This window comes from Lithobates pipiens, unplaced genomic scaffold (assembly GCF_037356315.1).
Source record: "Lithobates pipiens isolate NorthernLeopardFrog02 unplaced genomic scaffold, aLitPip1_a1.2 Scaffold_28, whole genome shotgun sequence".
NCBI lineage: Eukaryota > Metazoa > Chordata > Amphibia > Anura > Ranidae > Lithobates > Lithobates pipiens.
This window is the reverse complement of record NW_027507789.1, coordinates 226468700-226495462: the sequence shown is the minus strand read 5'-3', so window position 1 is coordinate 226495462 and position 26763 is coordinate 226468700. Positions and strand designations below refer to the sequence as shown.

Genomic DNA, 26763 nt, shown 5'->3' with positions numbered 1-26763 from the left:
CTCAGTGTTCCCCCTTACATCAGAGTCCTCTCTGTACATCAGAGTTCTTAGTGTTCCCCCTTACATCAGAGTCCTCTCCGTACATCAGAGTTCTTAGTGTTCCCCCTTACATCAGAGTCCTCTCTGTACATCAGAGTTCTCAGTGTTCCCCCTTACATCAGAGTCCTCTCCGTACATCAGAGTACTCAGTGTTCCCCCTTACATCAGAGTCCTCTCTGTACATCAGAGTTCTCAGTGTTCCCCCTTACATCAGAGTCCTCTCTGTACATCAGAGTTCTCAGTGTTCCCCCTTACATCAGAGTCCTCTCTGTACATCAGAGTTCTCAGTGTTCCCCCTTACATCAGAGTCCTCTCCGTACATCAGAGTTCTCAGTGTTCCCCCTTACATCAGAGTCCTCTCCGTACATCAGAGTTCTCAGTGTTCCCCCTTACATCAGAGTCCTCTCCGTACATCAGAGTTCTCAGTGTTCCCCCTTACATCAGAGTCCTCTCTGTACATCAGAGTTCTCAGTGTTCCCCCTTACATCAGAGTCCTCTCCGTACATCAGAGTTCTCAGTGTTCCCCCTTACATCAGGGTTCCCAGAGCATCCCTTATGTTGGAGTCCCCAGAGTTCCCCCTAACATCAGAGTCTGCAGAGTCCCCACCTTACAGTGTAAGAGAAGTGTTCAGGTTTGACTTGAAGAAAAAGGTGGCAACCCTAGGCCTACATTGGGATAAGATTAGCCTGATATTAGTGTTTTTGTCTTTTTTTTTTGGTCTTGCAGAAAAAATGAATCCATTTAAAGAACCCGAATTCCTGGAAAAATACAGAGATATGAGGAATTTATAGGAGGTGAAAAAACCCCTTATATCGCAATAAAGCATGTAGGAAGGCATCACCGGAGACGCCGCTTATATTTGTAAAGACTCGGGCCCCCAACGCAGACATCAAGTTTGTGGGAAATAAAATTGGTAGCTTGAGAAGCACGCATAGGAAGGAGGTTCAGAAGATCCAGAAGTCCCTGAGGTCAGGAGCTGCAGCAGAGGATGTATATGTACCCAGTCTGTGGTACTACAGCAGTGTTTCTCAATTCCAGTCCTCATGGCCCACTAACAGGTCATGTTTTCAGGATTTCCCTCCGATGAAACAGCTGGGGTAATTACTAAGGCAGTGAAACTGATCAAATCACCTGTGCAAAATAATGGAAAGCCTGAAAACATGACCTGTCAGTGGGCCATGAGGACTGGAATTGAGAAACACTGTACTACAGCAAGATGCGTTTTCTGGATGACCAGACTGAAGATTGATGAACCAAAAACGAAAACGATGTCCCTTTTTCACACACGGGAAGACCTCCAGCCAGGACGAGGCTCTGGCAAGTGGCAGACAGGAGGAGGCAGGGGGGGGTGTCAGCCGGGCGGTGGCCGGGCCCAGTCACACCCAATCCCAGGTGCCTCCCCTCTGCCTTCCACCCAAAAGGCCCAGGAAGGGGAGGAACGTGGATGAGGCAGCACTGGCCCTCATCAAGGAGCCTAATTCGGCCCTGAAATCCCCCCCCCTCGATGCTGTAGAGACCTATGTAGCCTCATATTTGCAGCAAATGGAGGAGGGCCAATGCCGCAAATGTAAAAAAATTATTTTTGAGGCCATCCATAAGGGGTTGAGTGGCCAAATAACGGATGACGTCCACCTGTGTGCACGCTCCCCCATCCCCCTCCTCCTCCTCCTGCCACAAGTCCACCTCCAGAGCCACAGCCTCTAGGGAAGGCTGCAGGGCAGCGTGGAGGGAAGGCTGTACGGAAGACAAGAAAGTGATTGCCTGGCTTCAGTCTGGTCTGATGGAACACACAGCTTATTGTAGTACCACAGCCTGGGCACATATGTCATCTCCTGCTGTTCCTGTTTTCTGGGGGTCCTGGACCAGATTGACCTCCCTTCTATATGGACCTCTCAGGCTACCAAGTTTTTTAGCCACAGAGTTGATGTGCGCCCTGGGGGGCCAAAGGCTTCGCAAATTCCAGCAGTTTCTCCAGCGTTGCCTTCCTCTTTCATTTGTTATTATGAAGGGAAAATAAATTGTGATTTTTGTTTCAGAAAATACTTGTGTTTTTCTTCAAATAGCAAATTTTGGTTGCGAGTAGGCAGGTACATTTCAAAAATACAATGTCAAAATTAACAAGGGACACCGACACCAAGCAAAACCTCCTTGAGGTTTACAAATACGAGATAATAATGGTGTTGTGGAAACGTGACTTTCCCCAATGTCTTTCTTCTTGTGGAGAGACGACTAATAGTTGTCCTGTGGACAGATTCTCCCCCCTGAGCTGTGGATCTCTGCAGCTCCTCCAGAGTCACCATGGACCTCTTGGCTCTTCTCTGATGAATGCTCTCCTTGCCCGGCCCGGTCAGTTTAGGTGGACGGCCGTGTCTTGGTAGGTTTGCAGTTGTGCCCATACTCTTTCCATTTTCCGATGATGGATTGAACAGAGCTCAGTGAGATGTCCAAAGCTTGGGAGATTTTTTTTATAACCTAACCCTGCTTTATACTTCTCCACAACTTCATCCCTGACCTGTCTGGTGTGTTCCTTGGTCTTCATGATGCTATTTGTTCACTAAGATTCTCTAACAAACATCTGAAGGCTTCACAGAACAGCTGTATTTATACATTTATACTGAGATTAAATTACACACAGGTGGACTATATTTACTAATTAAGTGACTTCTGAAGGCAACTGGTTCCAGTAGATTTACGTTAGGGGTATCAGAGTAAAGGGGGCTGAACACAAATGCCCCCCCCCCCCCCCCCCACTTTTCATATATTTGTAAAAATTTTGAAAACCATTTACCATTTTTCTTCCCCTTCACAATTATGTGACACTTTGTGTTGGTCTATCACATAAAATCCCAATAAAATACATTTGCGTTTTTGGTTGTAATATGACAAAATGTGGAAAATGTCAAGGGGTATGAATACTTTTTCAAGGCACTGTAAATATGCAAATTTTTTATAGATGGTAATATTATAAAACCCAACAAACAATATATTGAATCAATTGCATGTAACTAGTAATGTTTAAATCAAAAGTCAAACAACATAACGGTTCATCCAAATTGTTGCCCTTTCTATTCCACCCGTAGAAACCTGAATGTGAAAACGAATGAAAAAGAATAATTCAAACCACACAAAATGTTAATAAATGATAATATAATGAACTACATATTGAAATGATTGGATGATAGAAGTGATGATTAATCACAAGTCTAATAAAATAACGGTTCATCCAAAATATAGTCCTTTCCATTCCATCCATAGAAACCTGAATGTGCTCCGACATATCTGGTAGACGTGTGCACTGCCGAAAAATGTGTTCATTTTCGTTTCATTCATTTCTTAGCTTTTTTCAGAAATTTGTAAAATTCGAAAATTCGATAACTCGCAATTCGGAAAATCAAAGATTCGGAAATTGGATAATTCGCAATTCAGAAATTTGAAGATTCAGAAATTCTAAAATTTGGAATTTGAAAATTCGGAAATTCTAAAATTTTCGAATTCTGAATTTTTTTAAATTCAGAATATTTTGAATTTCCGATTTTCAGAAATTTCGCATTTTCACATTCTGAATTTTCTAAATGTTCAATTTCAGAATTTTCGAATTATCGATTTTCAAAACTTCCAATTTTCAAAATTTTCACATTTCGGATTTTTTGAATTTTCGAGTTTCAAAGATTCTGAATTTCAGAAATTTTTCTGAATTTCTGAGATTTTTTTGAATTTCAGAAAATTTACATTTTATTTAATTTTTAATTTAAAATTTTATCATTTTTTCAAATTTCTGAAATTTTTTCAAATTTCGAAAATTCTAAATTTCGGAAATTTTTTGAATTTCCAAAATCTTGTCACATTTCCGAATTTTGGAATTTTGACATTTCAGAAATTCGGTGGTGCCTTGGTGCAAAACTATGGTATGTTTCTTTTTTTTTTTTTCTTTTCGGTGATTCTGTGTTTGTTTCTTTGTTTTCAGTTTTGGGGTTTATCTTTTGACTCTCTTGTTTTTCTCTCTAAATGGTGAGCCTTTTCATGTCTTTACATTCACACACCTTCATTTTTCACTATTTTACTACACCAATCCTCTCCTACAAAAGTAATCTTCATTTATTTATTCAATTATCCATTATCATCATTCATATTGTTTCTTTGGTATTTTTTATATATCACGGTAATTACCTTCTGTGAAGCTACACTGGGTTTACTATTCAAATCAATTTATTAATATAGTTCTGTTATGAACTATACACACACTTAATATAATATTTTGTTCCCAGATACTCATGCTCCACTGATCACTTATCATCAATTTTGGCTATATGGAGATTGTCTGTCTACACTTTACACATCTCCTGCTTACCTGATGTTGCACCTCTATATTATGCTGCCTCAGCTCCCGCTGTGGGGTCTATATCCGTGGCCTACCCTGCGCCGGTCACCATGCACCGCATGCGCTGTCTGGGTTGGTGAGTGTGTTTGATGAGCCGTCTATTGACATACAACACCATGTAGAATTTTATTTCATTTTAAACATTGACATATTTTATATACCCTATAACAGTGATGGTGAACCTTGGCACCCCAGATGTTTTGGAACTACATTTCCCATGATGCTCATGCACTCTGCAGTGTAGATGAGCATCATGGGAAATGTAGTTCCAAAACATCTGGGGGTGCCGAGGTTCGCCATCACTGCCCTATAGGAATCTTTGGTGCATCTGCTCCTGACGAGTGGAAAAATCCACGAAACGCGTCGAGCTACACTTGATGACACAGTTGTATTCCATATGGATTGATCCCTATCCAGTTACTACTAATACTGTTTTTATACCAGCCAATAGACCTACATACACTTTGTGGGTGCACGTGCCAGTCTTGGGTCTGTCGTTGTGGCACGTGTGTGCCATAGTAATTATATTAATTTTTTTAGGTATCTATTTATTTATTTTTCTTTGATCATGTGTCGTTATGATTGTATCATGACTGTCTGCTGTTGGGGCATTTATGTGCTATGGTAATTATATTAATTCCGTATAGTTATTTATTTATTCATTCTATTTTTATTTCTGATCATGTGCCGATATGATGATATCAGTCTACTCATCATGTTTATGCCTCATGTGCATTATGTATATATATGAATTAAATGAATATTTTTTGTGTTTTTAGAACAATGTCATCAATTAAATATTATTTATTTACAACTTATCTCCACTATACAATTGCTTCATTTAAAGTCCCAACTATCCTTTATCTTTAAATTTTATTACCGGGATGGAAGCACCATGATGTGCTTCATTTAAAGTCCCAAACCCCCCTCTTGTTTACATTTCAGAAATTCGGAATTAGAAAATTTCAGAAATTTGGAAATTTCGTAATTAACAAATTTAGTTCCGAATTCGTTTTTTAACCACTTGCCGCCCGCCCTATAGCAAATGGACGGCGGCAAAGTGGTTTCATAATTCTGACCGGACGTCATATGACGTGATCAGGATTATGAGCCGCTGCGCGCCCCCGGGGGCGCGCATCGCGGCGATCGTTGTTGCGGGGTGTCAATCTGACACCCGGCAACTACGATCTCGGTAAAGAGTCTGCGACGGAGACTCTTTACCACGTGATCAGCCGTGTCCAATCACGGCTGATCACAGTGTAAATGGGAAGAGCCGGTGATCGGCTTTTCCTCACTCGCGTCTGTCAGACACGAGTAGAGGAGAGCCGATCGGCTGCTCCTCTGACAGGGGAGGGTCTGTGCTGATCGATTATCAGCACAGCCCCCCCGAGGATGCCCACACTGGACCACCAGGGACGCCACCAGACCACCAGGGATGCCAAGGACAAAGTATGCCACCCTAGACCACCAGGGATTCTAGTCAGTGCCACAATGGATGCCAATCAGTGCCCACAATGGGCATCACTGATTGGCATGCATTATTGATTGGCACTGATTGGCATCCATTAGTGCAATATATTATAATACAATGCCGCCTATCAGTTCCCATCTGTGCTGCCTATCAGTGCCTACTCATGCCCACCTGTGCCGCCTACCCATGCCCACCTGTGCCGCCTACCCATGCCCACCTGTGCTGCCTAACCCATGCCCACCTGTGCCACTTATCCATGCCAATCCGTGCCAATTTGTGCCACCTATCAGTGCCCATCCGTGTCGCCCATCAGTGCCACCCATCAGTGCCGCCTATCAGTGCCACATATCGGTGTCCATCAATGCCACCTCATCAGTGCCACTTCATTGGTGCCACCTCATCGGTGCCCATCAGTGCCGCCTTATCATTGCCCATCAGTGTAACCCCATCAGTGCCCATCAGTGAAGGAGAAAACTTACTTATTTACAAAGTTTTGAAACTGAAACAAAAAAAAAAACATTTTTTTTTTCAAAATTTTCGGTATTTTTTTATTTGTTTAGCAAAAAATAAAAACCGTAGAGGTGATCAAATACCACCAAAAGAAAGCTCTATTTGTGGGAAAAAAATGATAAAAATTTCATTTGGGTACAGTGTAGCACGACCGCGCAATTGTCATTCAAAGTGCGACAGCGCTGAAAGCTCAAAATTGGTCTGGGCAGGAAGGGGTTTAAGTGCCCCCCCGGTATTGAAGTGGTTAAACGAATTTCGACAAACTTTTTGCAAATGTCTAAAATCTGGCCATTGTCTGGTGGCAATGAGGGACACTCACATGTGGGGATCTCTGAACCCGGTAGACGGGTTTTGTTACATTGTAGTTTGGATAGGAAATAAGTGAGGAATATTGACAGTTTTTATTTTACAATATACTGTACATGTACAAAGATACTCGAGAATTAATAAAAAATAAGCTGGTTAAAAATTCACATTTATTGTTACGGCTCGGTTCACATATGTCGGCCGCGGTTCCAGCGCGGTTTTTAAAAAGGAGTCTGGTGCGGTTTCGTTCATTGGTTCAGGCGGAGATTTTTACATGAAATTGCACATGAACTAGACTGAAAAACGCACAGGCCTCTTTTTAAAAAAAACAGACGGCGGCCGTTCCCCTGCACAAATCTGAACCGACTCCATTGAAAGCCTTTTCGATTTACAGATTTTAGCGGAGCGGATGCAGTTCAAAACGCATCCAATTCGCATATACACTATATTACCAAAAGTATTGGGACACCTGCCTTTACACACACATGAAGTTTAACGACATCCCAGTCTTAGTCCGGAGGGTTCAATATTGAGTTGGCTCCGCCCTTTGCAGCTATAACAGCTTCACCTCTTCTGGGAAGGCCGTCCACAAGGTTTAGGAGATGTGTCTATGGGAATGTTTGAGCATTCTTCCAGAAGCGCGTTTGTGAGGTCAGGCACTGATGCTGATCAGGACTCTGTGCAGGCCAGTCAAGGTCCTCCACCCCAAACTCGCTCATCCATGTCTTTATGGTCCTTGCTTTGTGCACTGGTCCAAATCATTTGGTGGAGGGGGGAATTATATATATTTGAAGCGAGCCTTAAAAGAGAAGTATGGGAATCCAATTTTTCCCCATAATCGTACTTACCTCGGTGGAGGCGGCATCTGTCCCCTGGCACCTCTATAATGAGAACCGATCGATCGAACACCGCCGATGGCTCGGTTCTCTCTGCTCCTCGAGCGGAGAGCTGCTGACTATCAGTCAGCGTCTCTCCTGCTCCGCTCCTCCTCGCTCATTGGAGCTCTGAGCTGTGGAGGGGGCGGGGAGCGGCCGTCTCAGCGGCTCTCTGAGAGGCTGCCCTCAGTCCAGGCAGCTGGTAGATCCAGACGTGGATGTCGGGATTGATCCTGGTGACGCCGGCGGAGAGCGGACTTCAGACTCTCTGCTGAAAACGGATCACAGGAGTGCAAAACAAATTTCACTTCTAAAAAACCTCAGACTGGACTTCTCCTTTAACCGGTTCCCGAACCGGCTCCTGTACTTATACGTCGGCAGAAGGGCACGGCTGGGCAAAGTAACGTACCCGTATGCTACTTTGAATTTCCCGCTGTACCCACGCACGCACCTGCCGCGAGCTCCGTGACCACGCCCGCGGGTCCCGCGGACTCTATCGCCATGGGGATACCCGCGATGGTGTCACAGAGCTCAAGAACGGGGAGATGCCGATGCAAACAGCAACTCCCCGTCCTGCCTAGTGACAGCAACACCGATCGTCAGGCTCCCTGTCTTTAGGATCAGCGAACGGTGTGGTGTCACACACAGCCACGCCCCTAGGATACACTTAACCCTTCCCCGCCCCTCTAGTGGTTAACCCCTTCACTGCCAGAGACAATTTTTTTTTAGTAATCAATGCAATTGTATAGCACTGAGCGCTGTATTAATGCCAATGGTCCCAAAAACGTGTCAAAATTGTCCGATGTGTCCGCCATGATGTCGCAGTCATGATAAAAAAAAATCGCTGATCGCCGCCATTACTAGTAAAAAAAAAAAAAAATTATTAATAAAAATGTAATAAATCTATCCCCTATTTTGTAGACGCTATAAACTTTTGCGCAAACCAATCAATAAACACTTATTGCGATTTTTTTTTTTTTTTTTTTTTTTTTTTACCAAAAATATGTAGAAGAATACGTATCGGCCTAAACTGAGGAAAATTTTTTTTTTTTTTTTTTTTTAGATATTTTTGGGGGATATTTATTATAGCAAAAAGTAAAAATTGTCCCTCTATTTTTTGTTTATAGCGCAAGAAATAAAAACCGCAGGGGTGATCAAATACCGAATTGTATTCGTTAACGAATTTCGGATCCAAAGTAACAGAATTGTGACTGGTGTTTTGTTCACCAATCAGAGGAACTCAGCACAGGGATGGTGGGAACCCCTCATAATGGACACAGCGGGTGTACAGACCCGGGACCTCAGCACAGGGATGGTGGGAGCCCCTCATAATGGGCACAGCGGGTGTACAGACCCGGGAACTCAGCACAGGGATGGTGGGATCCCCTCATAATGGACACAGCGGGTGTACAGACCTAGGAACTAAGCACAGGGATGGTGGGAACCCCTCATAATGGGCACAGCGGGTGTACAGACCCGGGAACTCAGCACAGGGATGGTGGGAACCCCTCATAATGGGCACAGCGGGTGTACAGACCCGGGACCTCAGCACAGGGATGGTGGGAGCCCCTCATAATGGGCACAGCGGGTGAACAGACCCGGGACCTCAGCACAGGGGTGGTGGGAACCCCTCATAATGGGCACAGCGGGTGTACAGACCCGGGAACTCAGCACAGGGATGGTGGGAACCCCTCATAATGGGCACAGCGGGTGTACAGACCCGGGAACTCAGCACAGGGATGGTGGGAACCCCTCATAATGGGCCCAGCGGGTGTACAGACCCAGGAACTCAGCACAGGGATGGTGGGAACCCCTCATAATGGGCACAGCGGGTGTACAGACCCGGGACCTCAGCACAGGGATGGTGGGAACCCCTCATAATGGGCACAGCGGGTGTACAGACCCGGGAACTCAGCACAGGGATGGTGGGAACCCCTCATAATGGGCACAGCGGGTGTACAGACCCGGGAACTCAGCACAGGGATGGTGGGAACCCCTCATAATGGGCACAGCGGGTGTACAGACCCGGGAACTCAGCACAGGGATGGTGGAAACCCCTCATAATGGGCACAGCGGGTGTACAGGCCCGGGAACTCAGCACAGGGATGGTGGGAACCCTTCATAATGGGCACAGCGGGTGTACAGACCCGGGAACTCAGCACAGGGATGGTGGGAACCCCTCATAATGGGCACAGCGGGTGTACAGACCCGGGAACTCAGCACAGGGATGGTGGAAACCCCTCATAATGGGCACAGCGGGTGTACAGGCCCGGGAACTCAGCACAGGGATGGTGGGAACCCCTCATAATGGGCACAGCGGGTGTACAGACCCGGGACCTCAGCACAGGGATGGTGGGAACCCCTCATAATGGGCACAGCGGGTGTACAGACCCGGGAACTCAGCACAGGGATGGTGGGAACCCCTCATAATGGGCACAGCGGGTGTACAGACCCGGGAACTCAGCACAGGGATGGTGGGAACCCCTCATAATGGGCACAGCGGGTGTACAGACCCGGGAACTCAGCACAGGGATGGTGGAAACCCCTCATAATGGGCACAGCGGGTGTACAGGCCCGGGAACTCAGCACAGGGATGGTGGGAACCCTTCATAATGGGCACAGCGGGTGTACAGACCCGGGAACTCAGCACAGGGATGATGGGAACCCCTCATAATGGACAAATTCATCATAACGAACATTCGTAATTGTTACGAAAAGTTAACAAACCTAAAAGTTAAAAACCCCAGGAAGTCAGCACAGCACAGGGATGGGGGGAGCCCCTCATACTGATAAATTCATCATAACGAACTTTGTTATTTTAACGAGAAGTTTCTGAATCTAACGAAAATTCTTATTTCGTACGAATCCAAATTGAATTTCGTACACAAATTAAGAAATACGTTTTCTTTTGTACAAAACGGAACGAAACAAAACAAATTTTTTGACGGCGCCCATGTCTAGTCGTGTGTACGCGGCATTAGCGCTCTATTTATGCAATATATATATATATATATATATATGACATTCATCGAGCAAATTTACATGAACATTCATTCTCTGTAAACCAATGGTAATGGTGATAGAGAAATTTAACCACTGGTTACATTTATTTGCTATTTCCCTCTAGTGTTCTCTAGAATTGTTACATTTTATCTCTTGTTACAAAGATGTATGTAAAAGTATTTTACTACTTCCCACAAAAAAAAAAGAAGATTTGTTCAGATAAGAAAAGAACATTTGTTTTTGCCCAGTTCACATAGAATGAATGTAAATGCAAATTTGCTGGATAAATATCCAAGTGATTTTTTTATTATTAATACACCCGTGAAGCACAGTTTCAATTTCTACAAAATAGTTCTGTTGAGAATAGAAATGTAGCACCTCCTCCCTCCCCCCCTCTGTGGTTACATAATCACACAGTTGATATGTCAGTATATACTGTATACAGGCACATATAAATGGTTAGTCTTCTTTTTAAGGAATACTAAAGGAGGCCTCCGTCACTTGTCATGTATTCCTCGCTGGTCAGGTGACTTGATTTCGGCTTCCCCCACAATATCCATCTCAGTGCTACTTCTAAGGCAGAAGGTTCCGCCGCACACACAAGGCACATAATTATAATAATAGTATTATAGACAAGGTTATATCTCTTCACTCCTCAGGTGTTTCCATCGGAATGAGGAATCCAAGTGGAAATCTTCCTTCTCCTGTTCTTTGGCCAACTCGAGGAAGACCTGTCAGTAATCAAACAACAAAGACTAAGTACCTTCTTACCACACCTTACATTCATGAACATGGCCAGGAAAATCAAGAAAGTTAGTAAAGATAATTTTTTTTCCCTTTGCCTTTGCTGTCCCCTGAGACCCTTATTAGATTTCCTAACCATCTGCAATCCTACATAACTAAATAAATCACATCAAGAAAGTAGGGATTTTATCACCATGTTTGTCGGTGTTCATTGGATATCAGTGCCGTTACCTGCTCCAGGGTGGACTGGGAGAAGCTGTACTCCTCAATGTTATACGCTTGTTTAGCTGTGTAAAGAAAATACACAAAGATCACCGACCTTCGTACCGTCCTGTGAGGACCTTCACATTCATCTTCAGCTCCATTACCAGCTGTATAATCTTACCATTCTCCAAGTGTAGGAAGGCCTGAGACAGAGACTGGACGTTATCCATTGGGATCTTATAGACCAACAAGGAGGAGAACCTGCGGGGTAAAGACCAACATTCAATGGAAACATTCAAACACTAAACCCAACAAGTCTATGAAGTAAAGGTCATCCAAGGAGAACCTGCGAGGTAAAGACCGACATTCATCACTAAACCCAACAAGTCTATAAAGTAAAGGTCATCCAAGGAGAACCTGCAAGGTAAAGACCAACATTCAATGGAAATATCCAATCAATAAACCCAACAAGTCTATGAAGTAAAGACTGACATTCAATCACTAAACCCAACAAGTCTATAAAGTAAAGTAAAGGTCATCCAAGGAGAACCTGCGAGGTAAAGACCAACATTCAATGGAAACATCCAATCAATAAACCCAACAAGTCTATGAAGTAAAGACTGACATTCAATCACTAAACCCAACAAGTCCTTAAAGTAAAGGTCATCCAAGGAGAACCTGCAGGGTGAAAAGACTGACATTCAATGGAAACATCCAAACGCTAAACCCAACAAGTCTATGAAGTAAAGGTCATCCAAGGAGAACCTGCGGTATAAAGACCGACATTCAATGAAAACATCCAAACACTAAACCCAACAAGTCTACCTTGCAGGTTCTCCTTGGATGAGCTTTACTTTATAGACTTGTTGGGTTTAGTGATTGGATGTTTCCATTGAATGTCAGTTTTTACCCCTCAGGTTCTCCTTGGATGACCTTTACTTTATAAAGACTGACATTCAATGGACACATCCAATCACTAAACCCAACAAGTCTATGAAGTAAAGGTCATCCAAGGAGAACTTGCGGTATAAAGACCGACATTCAATGGAAACATCCAATTACTAAACCCAACAAGTCTATAAAGTAAAGGTCATCCAAGGAGAACCTGCGGGGTAAACACCAACCCTCAATGGACACATCCAATCACTAAACCCAACAAGTCTATGAAGTAAAGGTCATCCAAGGAGAACCTGCGGTATAAAGACCGACATTCAATGGAAACATCCAATTACTAAACCCAACAAGTCTATAAAGTAAAGGTCATCCAAGGAGAACCTGCGGGGTAAACACCAACCCTCAATGGACACATCCAATCACTAAACCCAACAAGTCTATGAAGTAAAGGTCATCCAAGGAGAACCTGCAGGGTAAAGACCAACTCTCAATGGACACATCCAATCACTAAACCCAACAAGTCTATAAAGTAAAGCTTATCCAAGGAGAACCTGCGAGGTAAAGACTGACGTTCAATCACTAAACCCAACAAGTCTATAAAATAAAGGTCACCCATCACCGCCATGCAGTATTTGTGCTCTGCTCCTCTTTCATGCATATTACTACAACACATAAATATACATCAGAATATTAATGCTCTGTTCTATGCTGACATCTAATGGAAGTTTTTGGGCCACTACAACATGTTTACTGTGTGATTTTGGTATCTCCCTCTGCTCCCCCCTCTATCTGTTTAGTGCTAGTTCATACCTCCCAACTTTTTAAAATGGGAACCAAGGACACCTATTAGCAAAGGTATGTAGGCATAGGACACACCCCTTCTACACTCCCTTAACGACCCTGGCGGTATGATTATTTCAGATTTTTGATGCTTGAAGGGGTACAATTATTTTGCATGGAAATTTTGCGTTTTATATTGTAGTCCCTGTAATTCTTAGGAATAACTCACTTAAATCTGTCCAAACAAGAATCTAGTAGACATCCCGGGTATGATAAAGTTTGAAAAACAAAATCATAAATTAAAATATAATAAATAACTATAAATAATTATAACAAATAATAAAAATGATTCAATAATGTAATCAAATCAAAACCACAGAAATTTGCAGAATTGTCGCTGTCATTATTTTTCAGTATTTGATGACGGATCTCCCCACAAATCACTGTCGCTCAATTCTGTGAGTGATTCTAATGTATTATCGCTGTTTTCTAGCTGGTCTAATACCACTTTTGACGTAAAGGGACAGTTTTGGTTGCTATGGACAATCTCCAGTTTCCAGGCAGAAAGAACAGTTTTTATAATATAAAACTACATGCAGGACACTGGACAGACCACTAGGGACAAAGGGGATGTGAAATAATTTCATACAGTGATCTGTAAGATTACAGTATACTGTATGTAATGTGTGTGTTTCACTTTTTGAATTTGGCGCCGTTCTCCGTCCCCGTGCGTCGCAACGCTCGCAGGGAACGGAGCTTGGCTTCGTGATAGATGGAGCGGAGGACGGGGGGACGGGGGGCATCGCTGGATCCAGGGGATAAGGTAAGCACACTCTTCCTGGATCTTGCGATGCGATCCCGAGACTGGCTCGGGGTTACCACTTTTGGTTCAGATATTCCACCCCGAGCCCGACTCGGGAATACCGCCAGGGAGGTTAAAAGAGAATTATAAAAAAAATTATTAGTTAAATCCACAAGTGTTTTTTTATTTTTTTTTTATTTTTACCGCTACTATTCCTTTATATTGGCTTGTTACATTTTCAAACGCAGCAATTTAGAAATTGGATGAACGGTTTAGCACTGGGGAACACTTTTTGAAAGATAAAAAGTTTTATATTATATTTTATATATACCGTATATACTCGAGTATAGGCCGACCCGAATATAAGCCGAGGCCCCCAATTTACCCCAAAAAAACTGGCAAAATGATTGACTCGTGTATAAGCCGAGGGTGAGACATGCCTGTCCATCCCTGTGTGTCCGTCCATCCCTGTGTCTGTGTCCATCCATCCCTGTGTCCGTGTCCATCCCTGTGTCCATCCATCCCTGTGTCCATCCATCCCTGTGTCCATCCATCCCTGTGTCCATCCATCCCTGTGTCCATCCATCCCTGTGTCCGTGTCCATCCCTGTGTCCATCCATCCCTGTGTCCATCCATCCCTGTGTGTGTGTACGTGTAGCCTTGTGTGTGTGTGTGTGTGTGCAGCCTTGTGTGTCCAGCCTACCTGTGTCCCGAGCCTCCGTCCCGTCCTGTCCCGTCCTGTCCCGAGCCGAGCCGCCGAGCCTCCGTCCCGTCCTGTCCCGAGCCGAGCCGCCGAGCCTCCGTCCTTCTGCTCTTCGTCGGCATCCTCGGCGGCCATTCGAGCGTTCAAAATCCGCGCCGCCGTCTGTGATAGGCGGAACACTCACTTTCCCAGCAGTCTGTGTTCCGCCTATCACGGACATCCTTTCATCCTCGTCCGTAGTATGAGGATGAGCGGACGTCCGTGATAGGCGGACCACTGGCTGCTGGGAAATTGAGTGTTCCGCCGTGATAGGCGGAACACTCAATTTCCCAGCAGCCAGTGGTCCGCCTATCACGGACGTCCGCTCATCCTCATACTACGGACGAGGATGAAAGGATGTCCGTGATAGGCGGAACACAGACTGCAGGGAAAGTGAGTGTTCCGCCTATCACAGACGGCGGCGCGGATTTTGAACGCTCGAATGGCCGCCGTCTGTCTGCTCGACACGCTGATCGGGCAGACAGACGGCGATGACTCGAGTATAAGCCGAGGGGGGCACTTTCAGCCTCAAAAAAGAGGCTGAAAATCTCGGCTTATACTCGAGTATATACGGTATATATATATATATATATATATATATATATATATATATATATATATATATATATATATATATATATATATATATATGAGGCTAAAATGAGGGTCAAATGCAGAGAAAAGAGGGACAGAGGGACTTTTCCAAATCAGGGACAGTCCCTTAAAATCAGAGACAGTTGGGAGCTACGCTAGTTAGTTCAGCTAGTTAGCCCCTCCCCATTTCTTCCATGCGCCCTCAGTCAGAGTAAGTATTTCTCAGAGGCAGGGTTTAGGAATGTCCAGGTCTCTTGCACTTCAAAAGAATAGAAAAACATCCTCTGTACTGCAATCAGTTGGAGTAAAATTGTGTTGGATTCAACTTCTGATTCTTATTGAAGAGTTACACTGCCTGTGGATGGTGCCAAGTCAGTAGGGGATCATACTGTATGGACAGGCTGGGTCTAAGGAGGTATGTCAATGCATAAAGTGGCATTTGAATCAGAATAATTTAGTTTAAGAAGTAGATAAAAGAGAGCTTATGATATTTACTTACAAATCTGTCTGTATATGGGCCCCATTATTATAGGGATCAGGAAAAGTTTTGTGATCAGTTGTTGATGGGATCTAGGGGTCCCCTACCACTGTAATTCTGTCGTATCCCAAGATCTAAGAATCTGTCATCCAAGGGATAGGTTAATTAATACTGAGAATCATTAAACATGAACCAGCAACCAGTCAATGGAATTAGGAGGATCAATCGTTACTGGAGGTCTTGGAATATTGCCCAGAATGAGCCGGTGGTCTTGGAATATTGCCCAGAATGAGCCGGTGGTCTTGGAATATTGCCCAAAATGAGCTGGAGGTCTTGGAATATTGCCCAGAATGAGCTGGAGGTCTTGGAATATTGCCCAGAATGAGCTGAAGGTCTTGGAATATTGCCCAAAATGTGCTGGAGATCTTGAAATATTGCCTAGAATGAGCTGGAGGTCTTGAAATATATCCCAGAATGAGCTGGTGGTCTTGGAATATTGCCCAGAATGAGCTGGAGGTCTTGGAATATTGCCCAGAATGAGCTGAAGGTCTTGGAATATTGCCCAGAATGAGCTGGTGGTCTTAGAATATTGCCCAGAATGAGCTGAAGGTCTTGGAATATTGCCCAGAATGAGCTGGAGGTCTTGGAATATTGCCCAAAATGAGCTGAAGGTCTTGGAATATTGCCCAGAATGAGCTGGAGGTCTTTAAATATTGCCCAGAATGAGCTGGAGGTCTTGGAATATTGCCCAGAATGAGCTGAAGGTCTTGGAATATTGCCCAGAATGAGCTGGAGGTCTTGGAATATTGCCCAAAATGAGCTGGAGGTCTTGGAATATTGCCCAGAATGAGCTGGAGGTCTTTAAATATTGCCCAGAATGAGCTGGAGGTCTTGAAATATTGCCCAGAATGAGCTGAAGGTCTTGGAATATTGCCCAGAATGAGCTGGAGGTCTTGGAATATTGCCCAGAATGAGCTGGAGGTCTTTAAATATTGCCCAGAATGAGCTGGAGGTCTTGAAATATTGCCCAGAATGAGCTGAAGGTCTTGGAATATTGCCCAAAATGAGCTGGAGGTCTTGGAATATTGCCCAGAATGAGCTGGAGGTCTTTAAATATTGCCCAGAATGAGCTGGAGGTCTTGGAATATTGCCCAGAATGAGCTGGCGGTCTTGGAATATTGCCCAGAATGATCCACATTACCTGTCCTGCCTGGCGGCTTGCGGGAAGAGGCGGAGGACCTCCTGGTGGATCACATCGACCTGCTGGGTGTCCTTCAGTTTGATCTCCAGGAGGTAACCTTTACCGAATTTGCTCTTCAGATGTTGGATGGATCCGATACACCTGGGGGAGAAATGCTGTGAAATATTAACGTGTACGTAAAGGGAAAAAGTAGAGAAGGGTTAGACCCTTAACCAATTTTTTTTATTGTGGTCAGTGAAGACTCATCCACCGTTTGTCCTGGTGACCCTTCTCATCACCCCAGAAAGTAAAAGAAAATCCAACATTTTTGAATTGTGAGATGAGGGCAGATGTTTTGATGGGGATGAATGTTTTGGTGACAACTGTCTAGAAGGGAAATCCCCCTCACTTTGGGGATATTTCCTCTCACTTCCGGTTGTGTCTCCAAAACTAGGAGTGAAGGGAAATCTCCCCAGCAGAAAAAAAAAAAAAAAAAAAAAACCTGGTAAATTTTCCCTACATTACAAAACTTAAATGAAGTTTTAGCTATACATACACTGTAACCCATTCTAACATAAGAATTAACACGAATCGGAGCAAGTGTTGCAATGTTTCCATTATAAAAAGTGCCCTACCAATGGTTTTCTCAACTTTTACATGAAAATAATGATTCTAAATGGCAACAAATAGAAAATTGTTACATTCCGCTGTTACTTTTTCTGTGTTATTTTTGCTTCTTTTAATAAAACACAAACAATTCTTCTGGATGCCAAAATATAAAACGTCTTAATTTGGCCACAATAGGGAGAATTTTCTATAACATACAGTCGGGTCCATAAATATTGTGACATCAACACAATTCTAATCTTTTTGGCTCTATACATCACCACAATGGATTTGAAATGAAACGAACAAGATGTGCTTTAGCTGCAGACTGTCATCTTTAATTTGAGGGTATTTACATCCAAATCAGGTGAACGGTGTAGGAATTACAACAGTTTGTATATGTGCCTCCCACTTTTTAAGGGACCAAAAGTAATGGGACAATTGGCTGCTCAGCTGTTCCACAGCCAGGTGTGTGTTATTCCCTCATTATCCCATTTACAAGGAGCAGATAAAAGGCCCAGAGTTCATTTCAAGCGTGCTATTTGCATTTGGAATCTGTTGCTGTCAACTATCAAAGAGCTGTCACTATCAGTGAAGCCATCATTAGGCTGAAAAAAACAAAACAAACCCATCAGAGAGATAGCAAAAACATTAGGTGTGTCCAAATCAACTGTTTGGAACATCCTTTAAAAGAAAGAACGCACCGGTGAGCTCAGCAACACCAAAAGACCCGGAAGACCACGAACTGTGGTGGATGACCGAAGAATTCTTTCCCTGGTGAAGAAAACACCCTTCACAAGAGTTGGCCAGATCAAGAACACTCTCCAGGAGGTAGGTGTATGTGTGTCAAAGTCAACCATCAAGAGAAGACTCCACCAGAGTGAATACAGAGGGTTCACCACAAGATGTAAACCATTGGTGAGCCTCAAAAACAGGAAGGCCAGATTGGAGTTTACCAAACAACATCTAAAAAAGCCTTCATAGTTCTGGAACAACATCCTATGGACAGATGAGACCAACATCAACTTGTACCAGAGAGATGGGAAGAGAAGAGAAGAGTAGAGTATGGAGAAGGAAAGGAACTGCTCATGATCCAAATCATACCACCTCATCAGTGAAGCATGGTGGTGGTAGTGTCATGGCGTGGGCATGTATGGCTGCCAATGGAACTGGTTCTCTTGTATTTATTGATGATGTAACGGCTGACAGAAGTAGTAGGATGAATTCTGAAGTGTTTTGGGGAATATTATCTGCTCATATTCAGCAAAATGCTTCAGAACTCATTGGATGGAGCTTCACAGTGCAGATGGACAATGACCTGAAGCATACTGCGAAAGCAATCAAAAGAGTTTTTTAAGGGAAAGAAGTGGAATGTTATGGAATGGCCGAGTCAATCACCTGACCTGAATCCGATTGAGCATGCATTTCACTTGCTGAAGACAAAACTGAAGGGAAAATGCCCCAAGAACAAGCAGGAACTGAAGACCGTGGCAGTAGACGCCCGGCAGAGCATCACCGGGGATGAAGCCCAGCATCTGGTGATGTCTATGCCTTCCAGACTTCAGGCTGTAATTGACTGCAAGGGATTTGCAACCAAGTATTAAAAAGTGAAAGTTTGATGGATGATTGTTAATCTGTCCCATTACTTTTGGTCCCTTAAAAAGTGTGAGGCACATATACACACTGTTGTAATTCCTACTCCGTTCACCTGATTTGGATGTAAATACCCTCAAATTAAAGCTGAAAGTCTGCAGTTAAAGCACATCTTTTTCGTTTAATTTCGAATCCATTGTGGTGATGTATAGAGCCAAAAAGATTAGAATTGTGTCGATGTCCCAATATTTATGGACCTGAATGTATGTGCCAATAACTCGTGTCTGCAGGGAGGTTCCCACCTCTAACCTGTGATACCAGAGCTAAGTAATCTGCATTACATTATCCTTCCTCATGTCTCTACCATGACGCTTTTGAGTTTCATGGAATGGAACCCCCATGACTCAGGTATATTGGATCAATGTTCTACAGACCATACATGCAAGAAATCCTGACTTCCCTTGTCTATTACTGGCTTCCTAAAAGTTTCCCCTGACTCAGTCTTGGCATTATTATTCCTCACCTGAGTTTTCCGGACACCATGATTGCCACGCGGTCGCACACGGCCTCGGCCTCCTCCATATAGTGTGTGGTCAGGATGGCGCCCCTTTCCCGGTTCTTGAAGGCCGCTCGGATTGCTCGCCTTGAACACGCAAGAAAAGCCTAAGGTGTCATACCTTTGTATAATGCATGTGTTATAGGATGTAAATATTATAAATGGAGGAGACAGAGGTGACTACAAGATCAGGATGATGGGCACTAGCACTACAACTCCTAAGTACCCAAAAAAATGAAGAGCACTAATCTAATTTCTTCAGCTCAGTCTGATGTCAGAAGGTCATGTGGCAGCAAGGAAAACCAATCAATACATATTAAAAAAGAAAGTTAGTGCAGCGCAAATAAAACAGGAAGTCCATAAAGACATATAAAGAAACCAAGTGGGTTCTCAAAACGTAGAAGATGAAGACACCTCGTGGGAAGAAAAATTCCAATCCACTGAATGTTCTGAGTGATAAATCCTCCACCAACAAGTCAATATTCTTACCAGATATGGTGGACCTCTGAGCTAGCAGAAGGTCAAAAGCGCTTGTTTCCACAATGGGATGGAGACAGTTGGCCAGTACAGCAATGGAACCAGATAGTTTCATAGTTAGTAAGGTTGAATAAAGACACCAGTCCATCCAGTTCAAACTGAGTGAGTGTCTACAATCCCTATCCCTATACACTGCACTCCCACATCGGTCCCTACCCTCAAGGAGCCCACAATTCAAGGTCCCCATTCATAAACTAGGGCCAATTTGGACAGAAGCCAATTAACCTACCTGCATGTCTTTGGAGTGTGGGAGGAAACCGGAGTACCCGGAGGAAACAGACGCAGGCACAGGGAGAACATGCAAACTCCAGGCAGGTAGTGTCGTGGTTGGGATTTGAACCAGTGACCCTTCTTACTGCTAGGCAAGAGTGCTAACCACTACACCACTGTGCCGCCCACAGATCATCCAGGGCGGGATATAGATGTAAAATAGGCACGATCTAAGTGCTCTCCGTCATGTGCATTTACTCAGATAATCCATAGTAAAAACTCCTATGGCCTTAACATAAACATAAAATAAGAGCGATGATAAGACCAGTAAAATACAGCAGTCAGAAACAGCGGTATGCCAGGGATGACAGCGAGTGATGGCCACAAGATAGCTCCTCCTCCCCTACGCGTTACGTCCTATGGGACTTTGTCAGTGAAGGACGTAACTTGTACAGGGGAAGGAGCTATCTTGCAGACGTCACCCGCTGCCATCTCTGGCATACCGCTGTTTCTTACTGGTCTTATCATCGCTACATGCAGCGTTATTTTATGTTACGGCCATAAGAGTTTTTACTGTGGATTATTTGAATAAATGCACATGACGGAGAGCACTTAGATCGTGTCTATTTTACTTGTATATCCTGCCCTGGATGATCTGGTTCCATTGCTGCACCGGCCAACTGTCTCCACCCCATTGTGGATACAAGCGCTTTTGACCTTCTGTTAGCTCAGAGGTCCATCATATCTGGTAAGAATATTGACTTGTGTGTGGAGGATTTATCACTCAGTACATTCAGTGGATCGGAATTTTTCTTCCCACGAGGTGTCTTCGTCTTCTACGTTTTGATAACCCATTTGGTTTCTTTTTATGTGTTTATGGACTTCCTGTTTTATTTGTGCTGCACTAACTTTATTTTGTAATATACATTGCAGGTGTTGTGATCAGCCTATAGTGTACAGCTTGCATTTTTCTTGTATCTGATTATTGTTTGCCCTGATTGTTTCTTTATTTCATATTGTCAACCAATCAATACAGTTGTGCCCCCGTACACATGGTCGGAAGCTCCGACCACAAAATCCGTCGGATTTTTCCGACATATGATGTCCGAAACTGGTGTTGCATACACGCGGTCGGACAAAGTTGTCGGACAATCCGATCGTTTCGGAACGTGATGACGTTCGTTACGACCGGACTACGTTCAGGCTAGTAGCCAATAGCTTTGCTCTCGTACTTTGATCTGAGCATGCGTGGCACTTTGTCCGATCGGAACTCTCTACAAATGATCGGAAAAAGCCCGATTGGATTTTGTTGTCAGAAAATTTTGAGATTTCCGACGGAAAAAGTCAGATAGAGCCCACACACACGATCGGATTTTCCGACAATATAATCCGATCGGACATTTTCCGTCGGAATTTCCGACAGTGTGTATGGGGGCTAAGAGAACAAATACATAAACATAGATGAAGTCTGGCTTTGCTGTGTCCAGAGAAGATCGCTGATACCATTAGGCTCTTGCAATGTGTCACAATAAGAATCAGGGTCTATAAAAATAAAATAAAAGCAGCAGAGCACCCCTTTAAGGTATTAGCTCCTGGATCAACTTGTGACAAGACTCACCAAAGCCTTTGTTGTCCTTTTGGGTCCAGACCAGTGGAAGGTTCGTCCAGGAGAACGATGGTGGGATTACCCAACATGCTGATGGCAAAACACACCTAAAGAACAACAGAGATCTAAAAGGCCAATTCTACTTCTACTAGTTCTACTTCTTCTTCCACATTCTACTATGTTGGCTTAAACACAAAATTGGCAACATTATATATACCGAATGTTTATGGAAACTGTATGAATTTGTGAGGAGATATGTGGCGGCTTCCTCACCATGGATCTATTTGCAAATGTTTGGAATATGACCACTCTAACTGACCATGCCTCCATCCATGATCTAAAGTCTAATGCCACTTACACACGACCGGTTTTCCCGTCGGAATAAACTCTGGAGGTTTTTCCAGACGGAGTTCCAACAGAGTTCCACTGAAACAGTCTTGCCTACACACGATCACACCAAAGTCCGACCGTCAAGAGTGCGGCGACGTACAGCATGTACGACAGGACTAGAAAAAAGAAGTTCAATAGCCAGTAGCCAATAACTGCCGTCTCGTACTTGCTTGTGTCGTTTTTGGCCTGTCGGAACAGCATACAGACGAGCGGTTCTCCCGATAGGAATTGGTTCCGTCGGAAATATTTAGAACATGTTCTATTTCTAAGTCCGTCAGAATTTTCCCCCAAAAAAAAGTCAGATGAGGCATACACGCGATCGGGATATATGATGAAAAGATTCCGTCTGACTTTTTCTGTTGGACATTCCACTCGTGTGTACGCGGCATTAATCCGGCAGAAATGTCTGCTCTGACTTTCATTACATGTCCAGAATAATTACAGATATTAACAAAGGTGATAAAATGAATGGATTGATAGACATGCCGGATAATGACTCATATTATATATATTATGGACACCTACAACTATCATAAAATTACTGATAAGCTCCGGGACTGGTAGCTTTATAAAAGCCTTTCCAATCTGGGCTTTACAGCTCCAGTTAAATTCAGTGGTTTTCAGGGCAGACTTGGTGGAGATGGGAAAAGCCCAGCCAATCATTTGACATGATGACGTTTGGATCTATGGGGGGTATGGTTTTGGCCAGTTCTGCAGATCCTTCTAAGCTATCCTGAATGTATGAACACATCTACTCGATTGAGTTTGCTAACAGAGTCCAGGAAAAGAACTTACCTTTCTGGAGACCCCGGCTGACAACTTCCTGGCAGGTTTGTTGAGATGGTCCTTCATCTCCAGAGCTTCACTCACCCTGCAGACCAAAGTATGGAGACATAACCAGAAGACTAGACTAGTTATGATTTATCAACCTGTAAGACTTATTAAGATGTAGAGATAGAGGTTCATAGGGAAAATCTCTGTAATGTAATGATTGTACACAGATGGCTTATCAAGGCTACATCTGAGCTGAGCTGTAAACAGCCTTAGCCCTTGTACACACGGTCGGAGATTCCGTCGGAATGTGTCCTATCAGACCATTTTGTCGGATATCCTGACTGTGTGTGGTCTGCATCGCACTGTTTCCGGTCGGAATATCCGTCGGACCAAATTTTCCAACTTGCTGGAAATATTTTCGGACAAATTGGTCCGATAGGACATACTCCGATCATGTGTAGAGAATTCCGATCGGACAAAGTGCCACGCATGCTCAGATCAAATTCCTACATCAAAGCTATTGGCTACTAGCGTGAACGTAGTCCGATCGTAATGAAATTACGTCATCACGTTCTGAAAGATCGGATTTTTCGACAACTTTGTCCAACCGTGTGTATGCAACAGTTTCGGACAAGATCCGACGGACAAAAATCCGACGGATTTGGTTGTCAGAATCTCCGACCGTGTGTACAAGGGCTTATAGAGATGAGGTCTTGGGTTTCATTCTGACAAGGTCACATGTTTGCATGCGTTTGTGGAATTTTCCTTTAGGTCTTGTTTTCTCCAACAACCTAAAAGCGTTACAATGAAGCCAACATCCCAGTAGTTGGGACTGTCAAGACCAAACAATATGGAGGACAGCAGTGGAAGTGGAGTCATACAACTCCTGAGTCTCAGTGCACAAAGTAGCTTACCGTTTAATAGCATGGTCTGAGTCCTCTTTATTCATGCCCTTTACAGCGGCGTAGATCTCCAGATGTTCCTTCACGGTGAGGTTGGGCCACAGAGAGTTGTGTTGGGGACAGTAGCCCAATTCTGCAGAGTCTTTAGTCCTATGGGGGTCTCCTGCATTACCCAGCAACACCTGTAGGAGGCAGTCAGTGAAGGTGCCTTAAAAGAATGCCAAGCTGGACATTTACGCCAGGCTTTTTTAGGTGAATCTCATATGTTCAACCAACCATCTATGTAGGGACATTAACCTTTTTTTTTTATAAACATGAGTTGCTAAATTGCTGCGGATCTCAGATTTTTTTGTGTTTTCTTGCCTGTAGATGTATTTGTGATAGTCGGTAATGTTTTATTGATTGCATTTTGGTGGTGCAGTGTTTTCCAGGAACCCTTTTGCTTTGGTCCGTCATGGACATAGTGGGGTAGATGTCCCTCGAAATCCTCTATACATGAACCCTGAAGACATCCACTCCATGCCTCTGTTACTTCTCACCTGTCCAGCTGATGGTTTTATCTCCCCTGCCAGAATCAACACAGATGTGGTCTTGCCGGCTCCGTTGGGGCCCAGAAGTCCCAAGACTTCACCTTCAATATAAAAATAAAAAAAACTGATACATTGATATTTATAAATCTCTGAAAGAAGAACTGTCTGCTTTCCTCCAAGCAACCATTTAGGCTCTTTATTTCTGCTGCACTGGAAAGAAATGATCTGGGTGCTTAAGGGTAAAGTATCTCCATTACGGAAGACTTTAATCTGAAACGTTGTGATGTTAAATCATGGAAAAAGAGAACATAACCTTTATATCAAACAGACCAGCACGGTCATGTGGACTCTCTTCTGCTTCTAGTTGAATTAAAATTGGATCATGGACGTTGTTGTGCACATTTCCAACCACACATGGGGGTTTTGGCCGCACATTCCCAACCACACATGGGGGTTTTGGCCGCACATTTCCAAAACACACATGGGGATGGCCGACGTCATTAAAAGAAACAGAAATGAACGGGAACTGACCTTTCTTGACACAGAACGAGGTGTTTCTGATGGCCGTTCTCTTCTTTTTCTTCCTAAAGCGTCCACAGATGCCTGACTTCTCCTTAAAGTCTTTCCGCAAACTGTCCACAAGGATGGTCGGCCTCTGGAAGTGTAAAAAAAAAGCACAAATTCAATGTGTGATTTGATTCTGAAGGACATCCGATTGTCGTGACATTTGGGCCAACACAAGAAGAGTCTCATGTGACTGCTACAAAGTTACTAAAATCTGTAACTTCTCTTCTCTTCCTTAACGATGCGGACTCCTCACTCAGAGGGGCATTACAAATTCTTGATTCATTCTCCACGATCACGGGCCTTAGGGTTAACTGGTCGAAGTCGCTTCTGTTCCCCATAGACCCAGCGGCTCGCGACACTGCCCCCCCTGATTTACCCCTACAGTGGGTGGAGACCTTCAGGTACCTTGGGGTTGTGGTCTCGAGACAGGCTTCGGACTTCGTACCCCTAAATCTATCCCCAGTGGTTCATGAGACACGGCTGCGTCTGAAGGCATGGGAGTCACTACCCCTATCATTGCTAGGGCGGATAAACCTGATAAAAATGAAAATCCTACCGAAATTTATCTACCTACTTCGCCAATCTCCACATTGGATTCCCAAATCCTTTTTCTCCCGTCTGCATAGTCTGTTTGCCTCCTTCATCTGGGGAAACCAGTCCCCCAGGTATGGATGGTCAACAATTACGCGTCCGTCCTCCCAGGGAGGACTGGCGTGCCCTGACCTGTACAAATATTTTCTAGCCACCCAGCTGGTTACAGCAGCTTGGTGGCTCACTCCTGATAAGACAAACCCTGCCACCTTGGTTGAAGCGGCGGTGTTGGGGTCGCTGGAGGCATTGAAATTTTTACTCTATCGTGGCCCGAAGGCCCCGTACCCGCTGACCCCCTCCATGCGCACCACGTTGCGTGCATGGGGGGTAGGACTTAAAATTGAAAAATACCCTACCAATGCACTTTCTCCAGCTGCCCCCTTGTGGCGTAACCCCACCCTGGAGCAGTTTTACAAACTGCCTGAACCCCATGCTTGGACTAAATTCAATATTAGAACAGTAGACCAGGTGATTTCTGACCAATCGCTGGCTCCACTCCCCAAGTTGATTTCTGAATTCAACGTCCCGCAGAGTTATTTTTTTAGGTATCTACAACTCTCCCATGCCTTCAGGTGCCAGTTCTCCAGCTCTCCCCCCCAGGTTGTCCAATCCGCATTGGAGGGCCTCCTCAAGTCCAGTTGTGACACTAAGCCCACCTCAACACTTTACTCCCATTTGATAATGACCTCCCTCCCTACTTTGGGGAAACTTAGAGATAAGTGGATGCGAGACATTCCCACCTTTGATAACGATGATTGGGATGACATGTGGGACTTCCCCTTCAGATCCCTGGTCTCCCTGAGAGATCGGCTGATACAGTTTAAGATGGCCCACCGAGCATATTTCACCCCCTACAGACTGCACAAAATGAACCCCGCCTCCCCGCCGGGATGTTGGCGT

The 26763-nt window shown here is 44.1% G+C and overlaps 2 protein-coding genes across 2 annotated transcripts in view; both read right to left on the bottom strand.

Annotated features, from left to right (window-relative positions):
- Positions 1-9858: 9858 nt before the first annotated feature.
- Positions 9859-26763, bottom strand: part of LOC143936205 (ABC-type organic anion transporter ABCA8-like) — a 394203-nt gene continuing 377298 nt past the window's right edge. The window contains exon 40 of the transcript XR_013263631.1: positions 9859-11168. The gene's annotated coding sequence lies outside the window, so the exon portion shown is untranslated. The remainder of the gene's footprint in view (positions 11169-26763) is intronic.
- LOC143936207 (ABC-type organic anion transporter ABCA8-like) overlaps positions 11168-26763 on the bottom strand; it is a 110276-nt gene continuing 94680 nt past the window's right edge. The window contains exons 30-39 of the mRNA XM_077460616.1: positions 25237-25360; positions 24715-24806; positions 24188-24357; positions 23295-23370; positions 22122-22216; positions 19724-19843; positions 17023-17163; positions 11713-11792; positions 11559-11614; positions 11168-11314 (exon numbers count right to left, since the gene is read on the bottom strand). Of these exons, the coding sequence (XP_077316742.1) occupies positions 11222-11314; positions 11559-11614; positions 11713-11792; positions 17023-17163; positions 19724-19843; positions 22122-22216; positions 23295-23370; positions 24188-24357; positions 24715-24806; positions 25237-25360 (1047 nt within the window). The 3' untranslated portion in view covers positions 11168-11221. The remainder of the gene's footprint in view (positions 11315-11558; positions 11615-11712; positions 11793-17022; positions 17164-19723; positions 19844-22121; positions 22217-23294; positions 23371-24187; positions 24358-24714; positions 24807-25236; positions 25361-26763) is intronic.